Genomic DNA, 19,431 nt, shown 5'->3' on the forward strand with positions numbered 1-19,431 from the left:
CCAATCAAAAGTCAACTGTGGCCTCGCCTCCAGAATTTAGGCTTGGAAGTCACCTAATTGGAATGGACATGAACAACACATCTCGAAGAACAACAGTTACGAGAAGGTGAGGAACCGTTTTTTCTGTTGAGCTTAAACAGCACTGCATTATTTGTACGCATACCCTCCTAAACAGTGATAGGAATTGCCCAGATCAACAGCACTGAAAACGGGTAATTGGATTTTAACAGCAGCTTAGTTGCTAACAGAATTTACAGCTTCTAACCTGGACCAATTAAACCCTAATCTTGGGACACTCCTACTGCTTGGAAGGATCCTCACAGCTTTGTTATGGGGCTGGTTTAGCCAACGGCGTTACATTTTTTTTTTTTAAAAGTTATTGGCATATGCTGCTGTGCGGGTAACGATCATTGATAATTTCATATTGTATTATTGTCATATCAAGGGTTGTTTCCAAATTGACTCTGCAGGCAATGGTGTCAGGTCATGTGGATTGAACAATATAAAGCTGCTCCATCTGTTGGAATTTTGGACCAGTTATTACTATTTTAAATTTTGTGAAGTGCCAGGAAAGTGCTGTAAACTTTAAATAAACAAACACCGAGAAGAAAAGTTACAGTGCCTGCTAGTCTCTTTAGCATGACAGGAAAAGAACACCATTTGGTTAGCAGAATACTCCGAGAATGAGGATATCTTCAAGAGAGGAAACCTAGTCACTGCTCACAACACAGGATGATGGGCCTCAATAGATCTGAGTTCTAGTCCCATCTCTGCCACTTTGCTATGCACCCTTGACATCTGTATATCTCTGTTTCTCTACTATTGCTGTGAGATTTAATTCTTTAATGCTTGTAAAGTGTGCTGAGATTCTCTCATAGAAGAAGCAATAGAATGTAGTCTGACTGAGTTGTTGCTGTTGTGTCTGCTTCCCATGCTCTTTGAGGACTTGCCCTTTGTTAGTCATGTCCCTTGAAAACTGAATTTTGCTTTGGAATCAGAGCTACAGGGCAGGGCTGTGGAGCTATATAGCAAAAGTGCCAATATTTGTATTTGCATATCACTTAATATTACTATGAATAAGCTTGGAGGAGGCAAGAACAGCACAGGAGGAGAAGGTGAAGAATAGAGCCATTTTGATTTACATACGGGTCAGGATGTTTTCTCCATATTATCTCATGTAAAAGGACCTGGTAGAAAGTGTCAGCCTCTCTTGTCAGTTTCGACATCCCTTGGGGAGTTGTTTGCAGTTTTGGTTTCAGTGCTAGCTGGGGATTATGCAGGGAGGGAAAATAAACAATTATGCCACCCCGCAGTGCACACAAACACACTGCCAGGAGCCGACTGCACTGTGGATAAAATGACTCCAAAATTGTGTGTAATGAGTAGGAAAAGATTAGAGACAGCTCTTGCTATGCTGAAAATTGACATTAGTTTGGGGGGGAGGGGGAACCTCTTTACTAGTCAGCCTAGGAGGTCTAATTCAAGCAGTAAAATAAATAAAATAAATAAAGGCATATCACGGTGGTATTGGTGGTTTCCCCAGTGAGCTGTATCTGGCCGGAAGGCTATTCAGCATAATGCAAAATTAAATTATAAAAACTGGCTTGAATATTTAAATGGAGGAGCCATTTGGAAGCAGTTTATTTAGACGAACCGGCAATGACCCACAACAGTGAGACATCAAGCGTGAAATTTACTAGAAATTAGCACCAGGGTCTCAGACTCAGCATGAATAGTTTGATAGGATGCAAATCCCAGTGATATTAAACTGCATCACTGCTGGTGCTACAGGGTCACTCTCGGTTGGTTTTTCATGTTACACTTATTATTTTTTCCTGGGACCAGTTATAAATAACAATAAAAAAAAAATTATTGAAAACTTCAACCAGAATGAAAAGGCCATTTTAAATCTCTGATTACCTGGATGTTGAAATACAGCACTGCTTATATTTAATGGGTTTATGAGGTACATTATGTATATGTAGCTGATGTATGCTTGGTGTTTACCTTCAGGTCCTATCTGGTAATCCAGACAAACTGATGAGATCTGTTCCAGTTTCGAGGGAGTAGGGCATATTGCCCGTCATTACAGAAACAAAAAAAGCTGTCTGCAGCCTTTCTAGCATGCTTGATGCATCTGACTGCCAATATTTACCCATACAGTATAATAACAGTTTCTGGCAGATTTTATATCTGTATATAGTAGATGCAGGCACACACTGCAGGTAAACACCTAGATATTGAATGTGAAAGTGCATGTTACATGGACAGACTATCATGCTATATAACAAACAGCACTGCTCTTCTGAAAGGTTTGTAAGCATTTCCAATCGACACTCTGCTTTTCGAGTGTTTATGATTCCCAGGTTTGAATTCATATTGGAGTGAAATCTGGCCAGGAAGTTCCGTTCATGTTAATTTTTTCCCCAGTTTGCTGGGGTCTTCTTTATTTATGTTCAAATGTACAAAAAGGCAATTTAAAAAGACAAACTGAGGAATTCCAGCTTTAATTGTCTTTGCTCATATACTCAGCATAAATATCTGTATTTCTGAACACAGTTGTGCAACCATTTAGTTCTTAAAGGTGGCTAGTCTCTTGCTCTTTGCCATGATAACTTTTTAAACTATATTCAGTATGTTAAGTTACAGTAATAACTGTTTTTAAAATCTTTGCCCTGCAAAGGCACTAGTTCTGCCCCAACAATGAAAACACAGACTGTGGGCACCATTAAAATATGGCACCATTTACCATCTGCAGTAGTTAAATTCAGTGTGATATTTCCCATTCTAACAATACAAATGCTGCAGTAAAGGTATTTATCACATTGTGGTAAATGTTTTGTATTTTCGTACTCAAATACACTATTAATATAATACAGGGAGCATGTGTTTTCTAGTGGCTAGACCAGGGGACTAGGAATCGGTATTCCTGGATTCTCTTCACTGCATTTTGAATGACCTTCAGCAATTCTGTTATTTCACTTTCACCATCAGTAAAACAGATATTATAACAATACCTATTTCACTATGATATTGTTTTGCTTAGCTAAGTATGTTTGCAAAGGGCTTTAGGATGAAAGGTGCTATAGAAGTGCAAGGTTTTTTTTATTGTTAAATATATAAAAAAGTCTGGGTAACTGTTTTTTGTAACCACATAAATTATGCCTCAGTTTCCCCTGCTGTGAATTGGCTCTATAGTATAGAAACTTGTACAAGGCATCACAGTGATTATATTATAGTACTGGAGGACCAGATCATGCACTCCTTATTTGAGCATAGCTTTTGTAAAGGGAAATCATACCTCACCAATCTATTAAAATTATTTGAGGGAGTCAACAAAGCACGTAGATAAAGGTGATCTAGTTAATATAGTGTATCTGGATTTTCAGAATGCCTTTGACAAGGTCCCTCACCGAAGACTCTTAAGGAAACTAAGTAGCCCTGGGATCAGAGGAAATTGCATGATCAGTAATTGGATGAAAGATAGAAAACAAAGGGTAAGAAAAAATGGTCAGTTTTCACAATGGAGAGATGTGAACAGTGGCATCCCCCAAGGAGCTGTACTGGGACCAGTGCTGTTAACCATAATCATAAATGATGTGGAAAAAGGGGGTGAACAGTGGCAAAGTTTGCAGACGATACAAAATGAATTCAAGATAGTTACGTTCAAAGACAACTGTGGGCGGTTACAGAGAGATCTCACAAAACTGGGTGACCGGGCAATAAAAATGGCAGATGAAATTCAACGTTTATAAGTACAAAGTAGTGCACATTGGAAAAAATAATCCCTACTCTACATATACAGTGATGGGGTCTAGATTATTTATACGCGATTTGTTGGGGAAGAGTCAACACAGCTTTTTTAAAGGGGAGCACGAATGTGACATTCCAGCAAACAGAATGATGTTATGTGTCAGTTTCTTCCATTCCTTACCATAAAGAGTCTTGACAAACATCTGAAATATTCCAGTGTACGTGAAAGAACCACGGTGGCCCCCTTCCCGTCTGATCAGGTACAAAGAAGCCATGAAGCTGACATAAGTGGAACGTTTAGGGTATTCTTTGGATCATTGTTAAAAACAATTGTCATTTAAAACAAAACAGGTAGCAGTTATGGCCAGATCATGCATCCTTCATAGACACCAAACTCGCAGTACTTCACTGGAAGTTTGGCTGCACAAGGGCATCAAGCTGATTGAATCAGAGGGAGTTTTGTATCCTTCGTGCTGGATCCATTGACTTCAGCGGGAATTTTGCGTGCCCAAGGATTGCGTCAGTTTATCTCAGTGTGAGTTTTGGGTGTGCAGGAGAGGCAGGCCAATGGGTCTTTGATGTAAGCAATATCAAGTTAAGGCTGCCAGGCGGTTGCAGGGGAAGTGAGTGCTTTTGCATTTCATATGCTTAATGCATGGGCCCAGAAAGGGAAAGACAGAGAAGGAACCTTTTGTTCTGAAGGCCATGCCTCTGGGTAGTTTAAAGGCCCGATCGTGCTCCCATTCAGAGCAGCAAAACTCCTACTGACCTCAGTGAGGCAAGTTCAATCAAGCCCTAAATGAGACCTTTCACATAGTCTCTCCTGAGTGCGCATACAGCGCGCTCTTTCCCTCTGTCTCCCTATTCCTCTTCCACCTCCCCAATCCAAACAAGTGGCACTTGTCTCCCCCTACACTTGTCCAAGTAAAATATATACTCTTGGCAGGGGTGAAAAATGAAGCGCTAATTACACAATCATTTTATTATGTAGCACCAGTAAAAAATGTCTAATGAAGAATTAATTCAGTTAAAATAATTTGAATCAAGCAATTATTTTCTTAACACTAGAATTAGCTGAAAGTACTTCGAGTGGTTTATTACTAGCACTGCATAATAAAGTAATTGTATAATTAGTAATAAATTTGTCACTCTTTTTGAGGCCTCTCTTTTCTTTTCTCGGGACAAATGAAGAGTTTGGAGTTTTGTTCCCCGTCTCCAGTATTTAGCATTTATATATATTCACATGTATATCAGCAGGAAATAGATGATTCTTCTCTTCAGCATTGTTTGGACTGACTTAAAGGATTTTAAACTATTTGTCTAGGGTGTTCAGAGAATGAACTGTATAAAGAAGCATTCTTTGCACACGCAGCGTCCTTTAGTACATATGCGGGTGTTTGAGAGGACCCCAGAGGCCCAGTGGTGAAGGTGCTAGTCTGGTACTTGTGAGTCCCTGGGTTCAGTTCCTTGCTCTCCCCCAAGCTTCCTGGGTGACCTTAGGCAAGTCACTCATTGTTTCTCTGCCTCAGTTCCCCTTTGTAAAATGGTGCTTCTCTACCTCACAAGGTTCTTATGAGCATAAATACGTCAAAAGGTGGTGAGGTGATTCAGATGCGGTGGTAATGGGGCTTATATAAGTACTTAAGGTGGATGGATGTATATAGCCTTTTATATGACTATTACAAAAGGCCAATATGATTTTGGCATGTAAAGGCATTGTGTCATGGAGCAGAGAGGAAAACACCCTTGTTTCACTGCTTTAGTGCAAACACATCTGGAATACTAGTTATTTTGGGGTATCATGACACTGCAGAGTTATTGACTAATTGGAAGGAGTTTAGAGAAGAGCAACAAAAATGATCAAAGGTCTTGAAGGGACTGTATTAGGAGGAAAATATTTGAAAGAGATGAGTATTTGTAGGTTACCTAAGCAACGACTAAGGAGTCTACAAATATTTAAAGGAGTCACGCACCAAGAAGGGGCAGAGCTTATGTAGTATGATGCAGGGAGTAACGGTCTGAAACTAACAAAGGGAAAACACATGCTGAATACCATGTAAAAATTCCTGACAAGATTATCTGTTAGGCTGTTGAATGGTCTCTCTAAGGAAGTAGGGGAAATCTACAAGTTTTGGACTTCCAAATCAAAGCTTAACAAAGCACTGGAAAATGTATTCCTTTGACAAAGAGAAGGACTGGATGATCCTAGTAGGTATTTTCCATCTCTAACATATTTGAGTCAGCGATTCTATATATAATGGAGTGTGTAACAATGTATGCACTTGAAGCTGCTTAATTGTTTCCATGATAAACTCCTATCATGTCATATTTGTTACTTTCTTTTAAATCACCTTTGAGGCTGACAGTTTCCATGGATTGACTCTGCGTGGTGGTGCAATTATTATTGTTAAGTTTCAGCAAAATCCTTTCCGCTGTTCTTGATTGAAGGAAAGGATGAAAATAGTTTTCACAGCAGAGAAAAAAAATGAACTGCACTCGTTATGGTGATATGCAAAGTATTTATAGCCCTTTGTGCTGCGCCGCACATTCTCTCTCGCTAGATTTTATGTGAATAAAAGTATATGGAAAACTTTTCAAACTTGGGGACCTGCAGTTAGGCACCTAAGTTTGTATTTAGGCATCTATCTGGTCTGAATTGTCGAGCACCCAGAAATACCCATTGACTTCTTCAGTAGGATACCCTGGGGGTGGATCCTTTTGTGGGGCTCATTATGAGACTTGAGTATGTCAAGCGGGTGGCCCAGAATAAGGGGCTATGAACTTATTTGGATGCAATAGGAATGAAGCAAATCTCAAGCTCCAGACTGGAGCTGCTGAACCTGGAAGCAGAAGTGCTCTTATAACATGAGAATGTCTATGCTCCTGGTTCTTTGCCAGGGACAGGGAAGAGGTTTGGATGTCTCCAAAAAATTGCCCTTTTGCAAATACTCCAGGCCAATTTTACAAACCTAATGGCTTCCCTTAAAGTCCAGGTAATGCCTAGAAGCGCTTGTAGGGTGGTGCTGAGGGGAGCTGCTTAGGAATTCAGCAGTGAAAATGCTGAGTGTTCTGTTTTTTTTTATTTGCCTAAGATTGAGGAGGATAAAGAACTTAAACTACTTTGTCCTTTTCCCAGACATGTATGACCAGGTGCTGAAGTTTGGTGCCTACATTGTAGACGGCCTAAGAGAATATAGACAGCCAGTGCTTGTGTACATCCCGCCCCAAGCCGAGCTGAGAGGAGGATCCTGGGTTGTGATTGATCCCACCATTAATCCCCGACACATGGAGATGTACGCAGACCGAGACAGCAGGTAAAGGAACCCACTTAGCTTGACTCCTTTCTGTATATTGTACTGCTCCAAGACAACAATATCAGACTAAGTACGCCATTGCTTTGTTGTAAGGCAGGTCTTGTGTGCATGTCTTATGTTCTTACGTACATAAAGGAGGGGGGTTGGTTTGCTTTCTGGCTGTATCAAAGAAGGGACTGTTGTCTAGTGATTAGTGCAAGAGACTGGGAGTAAGGACTCCTGGGTTCTGTTCTTGACTCAGCCATTGACTCCCTCACCTCAGTGAAGTCCCTTACCTTTACCTGCCTCCAGGGGGTTGGGTGGGACCTCATTAGTTAATGTTTGTAAAGCATTTTGGCAGAAAGGCTTCAACTTACCATCTGATTTTCGCACCCCTGGATTTTTCACTTTGAAATAACTGGGTACAATTTGGCAAGCACAAATAAGCGCTGCTGCGTTTTGAAATACTTAGCTCTTTGAACAAGCAGTGGTGTAGCTATCACTGACGGGTCTATAAAATGTAACATGCATAAATGTACCCATGGTATTTGGTATTCCTGGGTGTAAAATGATGAGCAATTGGAAGTGAATTTTTAAAAACAAGCCCTCCAACCTCTGAAGAAGAAAAAAAGATGATACTGGCTAGTTTGGAGGGGTGTAACAATCCTGCCTACCAGTGACTAATATAAACAGGATAAGCTATGAGGGCATAGTGCTATGCTCTTATCAAAGGAGTTTTACTTGGAGCAGGCAAGGGAAGGAGGACAGAGGTGAGGTTATGTTACAGAAAGGAACAGCAAAGCAGTTCAAACACTTGAGAGATCCCGACCATGTTAGATTTCTGTTTTTAAAATGTTTGATCCGGTCAGCCATGTGATCTGAAAATAGCCTGGCAGATGGGAAAATAGACTAACATCTGAAGGTGAAAATAACATTATTATTCTGATGTGACCCTTGTTACACAATTCCCCAGATGTATTTCTCTGGGTTCCAGTCACAAAAGTGGGGGCATTTGCAATTCACCTTGCAACTTCCCTCCTCCTTTTTACTATGCATGCAACCAGTCCGGTTACCCGTTGTATTAGAGAGCGTTGCTCTTTGTGCTTATTCACCGGCTAAGTCATTCCCCTCACACCAAATAAGCAGCTTGCTCCCAGGTGCATCGTGTACTGGAGTAGATGTGGCACCGTTTTAATTCAGTCCCAAAAGTTAATCAGCTTTGGCTGACTTGGGATGTGTTCCTTGGAAGAAGCACCTTCCTTTTTGGTTAGAGCAGTTGCCATAGTTGAGATGGCTAATTTAGGACACCCTGAAGGGGCTCTGTTGAACGCTCCCATGTACTTCCTTCGCCCTCAGTGGTGACACATGGGCCTCCATGAAGAATTGCCAAGTGACTTATTTCTCCTGCTGTGTAAGAACAAATGGAATGGTCACACAGGGGAAACCACTGTCACTTGGCCACACGCGTCTCCTCTGTATCTAGAGTTAGAAGAATTCCTTTTTCTGTACTTTGCATCTCAGAACTTAGGAGGGGGTTATCGCTGTATCTATCTTTTCCCTCCTTAAAATGTGAACGGTCAGGATGCTCGGGACAATGAGACCTCTTGTTAGTGCAGGCAAGGATTGTGCAAACACCCCTTCAGCGTGTTTTGTTATGAAAAGGCAAGGCAGAGACTTCCTGGTAGATAGTACGTTGGCACCAGTTGGGATCCCTCGGAGACCTCCAGGTACAAGTTGTGTTAGCTCCAGTTTGGATCCTCAGACTCATTTTGTTCTGCGACTATTTCATCCCACTCAGGCAATTCTGAAAATGAGGCTATTAGATGGTCTTGTAGTCTAGGACTGGGAGCAAGGTGTTTGGGTCTGTTTCTGACAATGCCACAGACTCTCTCTGTGACCTTGGACAAGTCACTTAACCTATCTCTGCTTCAATTTTTCTCTCTGTAACAGGCCTCACAGATGTCATGAGAACTAATTATTGTTTGTAAAGGGCCTCGAGATCCCAGGATGGAAGATCTATAGAGTACAAAGTGTTTGGATCATCATCATTAGGATTTAATCCCTGTGCACATGTTAATCTACCACACCTGTTAGTGCCTCTCTGAGAATCCCACTTAAAAGGACATATCCAACAACAATGGCCCTTTATCGTCACTCTGTTTTACGGGAGCAGTTCTGCCCTTCATTCACTTCCACCTGACATTGAAAAGATTCTCACAAACCCCTGCAAGCCAGAACCTCTGAGTTTTTTGTACCACTTAGCTCATAACCCTGCAGCGTGTGGAATCGATTGCAGCAATTTCTAGGAGAGTGTATTTCCAATAGTGTGTTCCCAGCTGTATCTTGCACTGACAGCTGTGCATGCTGAGAACACATTCCGAGTAATTACACGCAAAGGTGCGTATGCCCCTTCAGTGGCTATATCCTGTGGTGCCAGTACAAGTGTGGACTTGCTGCTTCTGCAGCTTTGCTGGACTTGAGAATTGAGGACTTTTGCATAACAGTGTGTAGCTTAGTGACCTGTTGTTGGACTGCAAAAGCTTGTTGTGCAAGTACAGTCTGTGATCATATCCAGGCTGAAGCTCTGCTGTACAATCAGAATGATGTATCTCCCCCAACCATCACTCCTTAGAGCCTCTCCACTGACCTTTCTTTTATCTTCTCTCACTCTTTTGCACTTGAAAGTAAAATAGCTTCTGTCTTCAGTTGTCAAACATAGATTCCAAATCATGTGTCTTTGACCTGGGAAGCAGGTAGCTTCTGTAATGAAAAATATTTTTTTTTGTCAAGACATTTTCAAAAAACTCACCTACAAGAGCTTTTGGAGCCTAAGTTGAAAGGAGCTACAGGAGTTCCAAAAGTTATGTATTAGTACCAAATTGCATCAAATACACCTCTACTTCGATACAACGCTGTCCTTGGGAGCCAAAAATCCTTACGGCGTGAAACCGCATGATGTCGAACTTGCTTTGATCCATCGAGTGCGCAGCCCTGGCCCCCCGGAGCACTGCTTTACCAGGTTACATCCGAATTCGTGTTATATCGGATCGCGTTGTATCGAGGTAGTACTAGATTGATATGTTTCCATAAGGCCTCATGCACATCCTATGCATGTTCTGTTTGGGGTCAGGTAAAGAGTAGCTAAGAGTCTGTCTTTCTCTTTTTCTAAATACTTTCTAGACAACAAATTGTGCTGATCCATTTTGTGTTTTTCCTTATCTGACGACCTGAAAGTGCCTTTCCTTTCTCTTTTCTCATCACTCATCAGAGGAGGTGTTCTCGAGCCAGAAGGGACAGTAGAAATCAAATTCCGCAGGAAAGATTTGGTGAAAACAATGAGACGGGTGGACCCAATCTACAGTCGTCTGGCAGAGCGACTAGGTATGTCTGGATTGTATTATTGGCATATCAGTGATCCAGTCAGCTAATATCTAATGAGTGTGTTTATGGACCTTAAAAAGGGGGCACTGAGTTATTTTATCAAATTCATGATGATTTTTATTTACGACCATCCAATTTGAGAGTAAAACCAGATGAGACAAGTTGTGTGTGTTCGCATAGAATGATATTTTTTATTTACATCTACAACATTTAGTGTGGGTGTATAGTATCTTTTTAAACCAATTAACATAAGAATGGCTCTACTGAGTCAGAGCAAGAGTCCATCTAGCCCAGTGTCCTGTCTTCTGACAGTGGCCAGTGCCAGGAGCCCCCGAGGGAATGAACAGAACAAATAATCATCAAGTGATCCATCCCCTGTCATCCAGTCCCAGCTTCTGGCAAACAGAGGCTAGGGACACCATTCCTGCCCATCCTGGCTAATAGCCATTGACGGGCCTATCTTTCATGAATTTATCTAGTTCTTTTTTGAACCCTGTTATGGTCTTGGCCTTCACAACATCCTCTGGCAAGGAGTTCCACAGGTTCACCGTGCACTGTGTGAAGAAGTACTTCCTTTTGTTTGTTTTAAACCTGCTGCCTATTCATTTTATTTGGTGACCCTAGTTCTTGTGTTCTGAGAAGTAGTAAACAACATTTCCTTATCTATTTTCTCTACACCAGTCATGATTTTTCTTTTAAAGTATTGATGAGTTTTGTAACAAACAACGATGAAGGTGTCCTGACGCTGGGGTTAATTTTCTAAGTATGCTCAGCTCACTCAAAACTTAGTGGGCCAGATCCTCAGCTGGTGTAAAATTGGTGTCAGCGAGGATCCAGTTCAGTATATTTGTGACTTCTGGGTTAAACCTAGTGTCATGGCTTGTTTTTACCTTCAATAATTATAGCTATCTACACATGTTCCCTCCGCAGTTGCAACTGGATAAAGTATTATTCACCTCCTAACTTCAAAAGTTGTACTACTTTGCTGAGCTGTGACTACTGTGATCTAAATTTTTAAGGATATTATTAAAGTACCTTTCATTTCAAATGATCCCAAAGCAGGTTACAAACCCAGTAAACAAAAATACAGATTATTCAGCAATATCAATTTAATATCAGATACATTCTCTCTCAGGGGAGTGGGCTCTTTAAATGGTCTTTCCCATCTCTTATTTCTACAGTATGCTCTTCAAAAGCTGCTCTTCTTGTCCAGAATTAACTATATTTTAGTAGTGGAGGACGTGTTCCCAGGGCATGTGGTTTGTATGTCTGTTTAAATTTATAAAGTCCTTTGGGGTCCTTCAGTATGAAAGGTGCCATGTAAATGTATGATAAATTGTTGCTGTTGCTGCTGCTGCTGTTATATTTGATAATTTTTTTAAAATTTATAACAAAACAACTATTTATATACCACAGCCACTCTATGTCTTTGGAAGAGAAGAATAATTGAAAAGGGACACTGTCAAGGTTAAAAAAAAAAAAAAAATCTTTAGTATTGTTACAAATGACATTCTAAAACGTGTTTAAAAATGAAAATTTTTTAAATCTCATTTAATATTTTCTCACTGTGCTGTTTATTTCCTGCATTTCTTTCTGCCGAGAAAGCAGATTAGCAACTTCCATTTGGAATGTTTGTTCAAATAAACTGGCTCTGTAGGATTGAAATGCACATTTCTAATGTTCTTAGGTTTGGTAAAAGCTTATTTTCACCAGCTCTGAATTTTGGGCTACATTTGACTTGACAGTGTCTCTTTAGAGACAAATAGATAACCCAGACTCCAACAGATCTTGGGAACTTAGCACAGAGTCCAAGTATATGCTCACTTGAACTGCTTTATGCTGCTCAGTTAAAAGGCTGCAGCTTAATTCCTAACCCAGTCAGTCAAAGCAGGATTCATAGCTACAGTAGTACCTGGAGGTGATTTTTCTGGACCTCCTTGTGCTTGGTAGAAGAACTGCCCCTCCAGTATGAAAGTCTCTAGAGTTGAGGAGAAGGGGAAATCAGATGTGTAGTTAGAGAAGAGTATACACTTAATAGTCAGCACTTGTGCATGCAGATAAATGGCCCTGCTGCAGGAGCACCATTTTGAGGATATTTACCATAGCAGCAAAGGTCCTGCTCCTCTCAAATTAACAATACCCGCCCCCCCACAGAAGATGGCGTCTTCCATGACACTGGCAAATTAGTCCAGTCCCAAATGTGTGTAGACACTGGCCTCGAACAAAGAGGACTGTTTGGTTTTTAATCTCATAGCAGCAGGGAAAAGTAGCAAATGTCGTTTTTGTTGTTGCCCTTATGAATTTACTGTTGTGTGGCCCGTACCCAATGTTGGTTACATTGAATTCAAGCACTGAATCCCTTCCATTCCATCAGATGCGATTAGAAAACAACCCTAAATCAGGCTGGCTCTGACCCCTGCACCATCCTCTTTTTGATAAGAGAGAAAAGGGGCAAACATTTTTCTACAAGAATCTCCTCTCTAAAATCCAATGCCAGACTGCGTGGGGGTTTTTTTGTTCTTTTTTTTTTTTTTTTTCCATTGCTCTAAACAGGATAATTACTCCATACACTTTAATTAAAATGACTGCAACACAAGAGCAAGTCACTTACAACTGTACATACAGAGAGCCCTAAAAGCTTCAGTCACTGATAAGCATCTCACTTAGATGGCTCTTAATTGCTCCCAGCATCAGGCGATCATTGCTGTTGTTTTGCCACTAATTCCCTACAACGGCAGGAAAGCCAAGATTGCAGGACACAGCAAATTGCATAATTTTTTTTGCTGGTTTTCTTTCTGGCCAATTTAAAATTTGTCAAAGTCGGTCTTCTTCTGGATCACTGCCCTTTGATATTTCGCGCACTCCATTTGCCACAAACAAGCCGCGGGGCCGCAGTTCATGCTGACTCCAGCAGAAGCAGAGAGAGCTCCATTTATCTTACACTGCCTGCTGAATTCTTACTCATTAACTGGGGGTTCACTGCCTCTCTTTAACCCCTGAATGACTGTCATCATTTCTATGGAGCTGCTGAGTACCGGGGAAGAGGGAAATCTTCATATGTGTGTGCCTCGTGCAGATGGGTGGGTAAATAGTACAGCGACATTTGTGTTTTCATTCAAGGAACCTTCAGACACTGGATTTTGACTTGCATGTGGGGGGGGGCGGGATCAGGGAAGGATGACAGATATTGAATAATTTGACATAAGTCTGCTCATTATCAATTTTCTAGCACTATCTCCAAAATCTTCATTAGTTTCATGTTTTATTAAAATAGCATTCAGTGTAACGTTCTCATACGTAACAGCATATACTCCAGAGCAATAGGGCAGGAGACGAGAAGAATCTCGGTCTTGACTCTAGAATGGCTGTGTTCTCTAGAAAGCAGGAGTAGCCATAGAGAGCTGTGAATACATAGGAATATACGGACAGTGTAAGCAGCAAGGCTACTGGCCACACTTCAGAATGATATAGGGCTTCTGTTTTCATGTGGGCTTTTTACAATTAGCATAAGGGAGAAAACTTTAGGATTGAAACAGAAATAACAGAAAATGAACTTTATAGTGCAGCATGTTCTTTATTACCATCGAGAAGGCTGTAAATATAGCGTGCGATACAAACAATGGGCTTGGTCCCATTTTAATCGAAGGCAATGGCAAAATGGCTTCCATGGAAGCAGGACCTAACCCTGAATTGTTCCCATTTATCTTATCAAAATTCTTTATCTTGTGGTACAATGGAAAAATCTTTTATTCGTTCAGTATGATCTCACCGTGAGCAGATTTTATAATAAGATGAACATCATCTTTAGTCTGTCCCTTATAATAAATGTCTGCATCTGAGTGTTTTATGTAGTTTTAGATGTAGTTTTATATAGACTTGTACATTATATGTGTGTGTATATTCACACTCATTTATATATAATAATTCTCTGTATGAAGTGTTGGATGAGGGATCATTCAGGAAGACTCTGCCAACCTCAGTAAAGCAAAGTTTACTCTTCACAGACACGAAAGCTGTAAACTGCCATACCACTTCAGGAGCTGAGCCTGTCCCTTCCCATTTCAACCAGCCTATAGTTGTGACCCCGACTTCCTTCTCTACTTTGTTTGCTGAAGATGGTTCAGAACCCATCTTGAATCTCCAAATAACAAAAACTTAACCAAAGTTTAACCCACATTAGAACAGCAGTGGCTACAGATAAGTTAAGCCAAGCAGTCCATTTTCAGAGATAAATTTGCATGACAGTTTATTTAAATCCCAAGAATACCATGTGCTGGTGATTACTTTGCAGCATACATCTACAAAATTATTACATTTTTCTTTCGCTTTCTTGATTGGCTAAACAGTAGCATCATGTGACCTCTTTGTCATTCTGCACCTAGGTGTAGAAAATCAGACAATAGTCGAAAGTCAGGCATTTATAGATTCATAGAAATGGAGAGCTAAAAGGGACCTTGAGAGGTCATTTAGAGGTCAGCCCCATCTGCCGAGACAGGACCAAGTAAACCTAGACCACCCCTGACAGGTGTGTGTCTAATATGTTCCAGCGACAGAAATTTCACAACCTCCCTTGATGATCTATTCCAGTATTTAACTATCCTTTCTAGTTAGAAAGATTTTCCTAATACCGAACCTAAATCTCCCTTGCTGCAGATTAAGCCGATTACGTCTTGTCCTACCTTCTAGTCGACATGGAGAACAATTGATCGCTTTCCTCTCTGAAAGACTTTTGTCAGGTTCTCCCCTCAGTCTTCTTTTCTCAAAACTAAACATGCCCAGTTTAACCTTTTCTATGTCGGTTTTCTAAACCTCTCATCGTTTTTGTTGTTCTCCTCTGGACTCTCTCCAGTTTGTCCAGATCTTTAAAGTGGGGCACCCAAACCTGGACAAAATATGCCAGTGCGGCTTCATCAATGCCTACTAGAGGAGAACAATTACCTCGCGTGTCTTTCATTTGACACTCTTAATATGCCACAGAATAATGTGTCTTTTTCGCAACTACATCACATTGTTGGCTTATGTTCAATTTTTGATCCACTATAACACCCAAGTCCATTTCTGCAGTACTACTGCCTAGTCAGTTATTCCCCATTTTGTATTTGTGCATTTGATTTGAACCAGTTCACTAATAATGTACTTTTGAAAATGAAACTGACCAATGGAAGTACATATATCCCATTTCTGGGGGAATCGCTAGGCAAGTTACAACCCCTTATGCTTAACAGTCTAACCCTTTATTGCTCACTTCATTTTAAGAGGACTCCTACGGCATGTGTGAACCCCTTATGTTTAATAATCTTCTCCCGCTTTGTATTTAGCTCAGATGCTCTGGTTACCTTCTCCAGACCTGAAGAAGAGCTTTGTGTAGCTTCAAAGTGTGTCCCTTCTACCAACAGAAGTTGGTCCAGTAAAACATTACCTCACCTTCTTTGTCTCTCTCAAGATTTTTCTGTAATTCTTTTTCTGTGTTGTAAGTAACCAAAATCCCAATTATTTTCCTGAGCAATAGTTGCATAAAATATTGCCCTTGAGATTGTCCTTCACTTGCAAAATGTGGAATGCCAATCAGCATCGGTCAATTTGCTGGTAATACTGTACACTGATTGCCTTATCTGGTTCTGTGTGCAAACATTGCTATCGCTAAAAAATTGCTGTTAATCCAGAATTTCATCTTCCCTGACACCCATCTTTTGGATTTCCCTCTCTAGAAAATGGGAGTTGGAGGGGAATTCCCATAGGTATACAATTTTTCTGGGACATACGATACCAGTTTGCGGGGAGGGGAAAGCTATTTCTATTTTGCACTTTGTATATGGTCCTACAGCCTATTATTTCTTCAGAGTTTTGTTTTGAGATGTTATTCGCTATATTTTAATTTCAAATAAACAATCATGAAAGGTCTTGGAATGTGGGTGGGGATTGGTTGCAGACGATTGTATATTAATGTCACTGCTGTTAGTTAATAATCTATTGAAAGAGTACAGTTTTAGATGCTGTGCAATTCCCGGCTCATCCCATCCCTTTTCTCCTCAGACATCCTGTATTTAATCCTACAGCAAGTTAGTGCTTGTGAGTGTGTTAACGCACATCACAGGTGATTTTGGCCTGTAGCGGTGCTTCATGTCTGCTAGTTTACTTGACCCTAATGCAAGTCCTTAGGAACAAGAATAGTTGAATTGTAGCAGAACAAAACCTTTTCATGTATTGCAATTGCAGAATGACGTTTCTGACCAATCTCTTGAGCATCCACAACCTTCACTGGTATTTCACGTTGCATCTTTACAGCTTGAATTCTACTGACTATTTAGAGAAGTGGCTGCAAGCAGCCACATTTAAAAAATTATATATATAAAATGTACTAAAAAACCCTGCATCGCCACAGACTTGAGTAGGCGTGAATGACCTCCCCTTTCGAGCTGCTCCCTGCAGATCAGAGGTGAGGCATGTTGGCAGTGCAGCACGGCAGAAGCTTGCACAGTTGCTGAATCTGTTGTGTGGTTAAACAGGAGACATCAGACTCCAGCCTTTGGGGGGGAGAGGGGAGAATCTCTCCTATGTGAGGAATTTCAGGCTGAAATAATGTTTGTTCTTGCAGTTGAGGCTGTTAGATGAGGTGGTCATAATCTGACTTAAAATGGACCCCTCATTACATCATTATATATGGAGTAGCTATCATTCGTCCATAACGCTTATTTCCTTAGGACCCATTTCAGTAGTCCATCCCTATTCAGCAACACAGTTCAGCATGTGCTTCAGTGGGACTTGCACATGTGCTTCGCAGACTAGGGATGGACTTAAGCACAAGTTTAGATGCTTTGCTGCGGTGGTGCCTTAATGTTCTTTCCCCAATCACCCTCAAAAAACCTTCAGCATAGTCATTTTAACACTCGGATAGGTGAGCACACACATCTCTGTGTTGCCGGTAGCGAGCATGTTTGTGCTCTTCTGTAGACTAATATTTATGTTGTACAAAACACCCGTAAAAATCACTGGCCTAGGTTTATTTCCCAGACCCCCATTGTTCATGACGGGGTCTAAATTTTGAATTCAGGAACCAAAGGAAAAGCTTCCTCGCTGGTTTCACAAAGCCAGAGGCTGCTGACAGAGAAGGGCTTCTGTTCTCCGGGCAGGGGTTAGTCAGTGGTGCTCCTGGGATCCATTCGACTTTGGCCTGGAGACCAGTGGAGCTGGGCCCTCCTGAATTGTTGGGGGGTCAGTCTAGCCCCTGTGTAGAGGGCTTCCCTTGTTTTGGGCCAGACTCCCTGTGGTGAGATGCTGTTTTAGGATAGTGAGTGTGTTTTTGCTCAGTGAAGATATTATCAATCGGAGTCTCATTTACCCCACTCTGGTGGTGTCAAGCAGCGTTAAAGTGTGTGAGGTTCTGCCTCATCAAGGTGCTGGGTGAGAAGCCTGGGGGTTGGGCTGTTGCTTACATCTTTACTGGCATAGATGAGAGGCGATGGGAAGCAAGTAGAAAAGCTTTACGTGTGAGGCTGTGCATTGAGAGCGGAGGGGAAAATCCCCCATATTAATAGCTGAGAAACTGTAAACCATCACATTGATTCAGAAGCTGCCCAGCTTTCTGCAATCAGAGGGAAGCTACAATAACATTTCTCGAAGTCATTTTGTCTAACCCGTTAAACTGGTCATATTTAAAAAAAAAAAAAAAAAAGCACTTTGCTGCTAAATGTTATGGGAAACCGTGATTCATGATCCCGCTCAGCCATTTCTATCTGGCAGGAACTTTATTAAAGGCAGCCTGAGCCCTGACATTCTAGCAGGTTGTAATCACTACTGGACACTGTGCCTGTCAGTGGCGCGCTCTCTCTCTCTGAGACGTATACATGGGAGGGAACAGCTGAAGTATTGACTTGTTACTCCAAAAAAGGTTCTCCGTTTAATGGGGCACAAATCAAGAGTTCAGACGTCGCTCTCTCGGCTGCGATTTCTTCCCTTAACTTTTGGAGAGGAGTATAAATTGACATTCAATATCAGAGCACTTTACAGAATAGGTCTTCCTATCGATTTATTACCAAGGCTTTACCATTAGTCTGCACTGGGAGTGCAACTTCTCTGAAGTCTTCCTCTCTGATCGCAAGCTATAAAGCCTGCGCACCTATCCCTGTGCAACGGGTAGCAGCAGGCTTTGGGAGGAACTTCTCCTTCAGACTCGGCGTTTATAAAGGCCTTCTTTAGTTAACTGTTGTGGTAGCCCCTAGAAGCGTCAGTCAGGTATTGGGGCCCCAATCTGTGACGTACTGTGCCTACAAATAACAAAAAGATGGTCCCTGACCCAAAGAGTACCCAGTGCTTTTCAATATAGCTGGCTCCTTACATGGGATAGTGGTAATAGCTTAGCACGGTGGTGCTCAGAGTTGGTTGACCCTTTCTGTTCCTAGCATGGGTGTGGATAGCAGAGGAACACTCCGGTGAAGTTGTGTAAGTGTGAACCAGACAGATGGAGCCCTGACAAAGAGTCCAGACAATATTTACCTCTTTCATTTTGTGAAAACATTTGGGGGCAAGTATTTCCTATTCCGAAGTAATAACCAGTTTTTCCTGAATTGTGTTTGTTGTATTTGAATGGAGGCTGTTGCCTTATTCATTCCTATCATTTTGCGAAACATAAAACCATGATACGGTGATAATCCTTTATTTGCAAAGTGCCAGCCCCACTATAGTGGGGTGCCCTGCCTCTCACATTTCCCACATGCAGTCCCACTTCCCAGGAATGCAGGCTAGTGATCACGGAATTGGTTCTCTGGTTAATATGCCTAGTGCTGCCACTAACTCACTGTGGGTGAAACTCACATGCAGGTAGCCACACAATCAAAGTAAACAAGCTTTGTGCAGGGAACTAAGAAGGGGCTGGGGGACAGAAGATACACCCCCCACAACCTGGGGGCATGCCGTGGGCTGCAGCACAGCCCCTGTGTGAGCACTGCTCCAGCCTATTGTTGGAGTAGAAACCAGTGCCCGTGCTCCTTAATTCCTAGACCACGCA

At 41.5% G+C, this 19,431-nt stretch overlaps 1 protein-coding gene across 4 annotated transcripts in view; it reads left to right on the top strand.

The window, feature by feature from the left end:
• ACACA (acetyl-CoA carboxylase alpha) overlaps positions 1-19,431 on the top strand; it is a 190,277-nt gene that overhangs the window by 149,639 nt on the left and 21,207 nt on the right. For all 4 annotated transcript variants that reach the window (XM_032779354.2, XM_032779350.2, XM_032779348.2 and 1 more), the window contains exons 51-52: positions 6,890-7,067; positions 10,315-10,427. In XM_032779354.2, coding sequence (XP_032635245.1) covers positions 6,890-7,067; positions 10,315-10,427 — 291 coding nt within the window. The remainder of the gene's footprint in view (positions 1-6,889; positions 7,068-10,314; positions 10,428-19,431) is intronic.

The sequence above is a fragment of the Chelonoidis abingdonii genome, chromosome 20 (genome assembly GCF_003597395.2).
Source record: "Chelonoidis abingdonii isolate Lonesome George chromosome 20, CheloAbing_2.0, whole genome shotgun sequence".
In the NCBI taxonomy this organism is placed as follows: domain Eukaryota; kingdom Metazoa; phylum Chordata; order Testudines; family Testudinidae; genus Chelonoidis; species Chelonoidis abingdonii.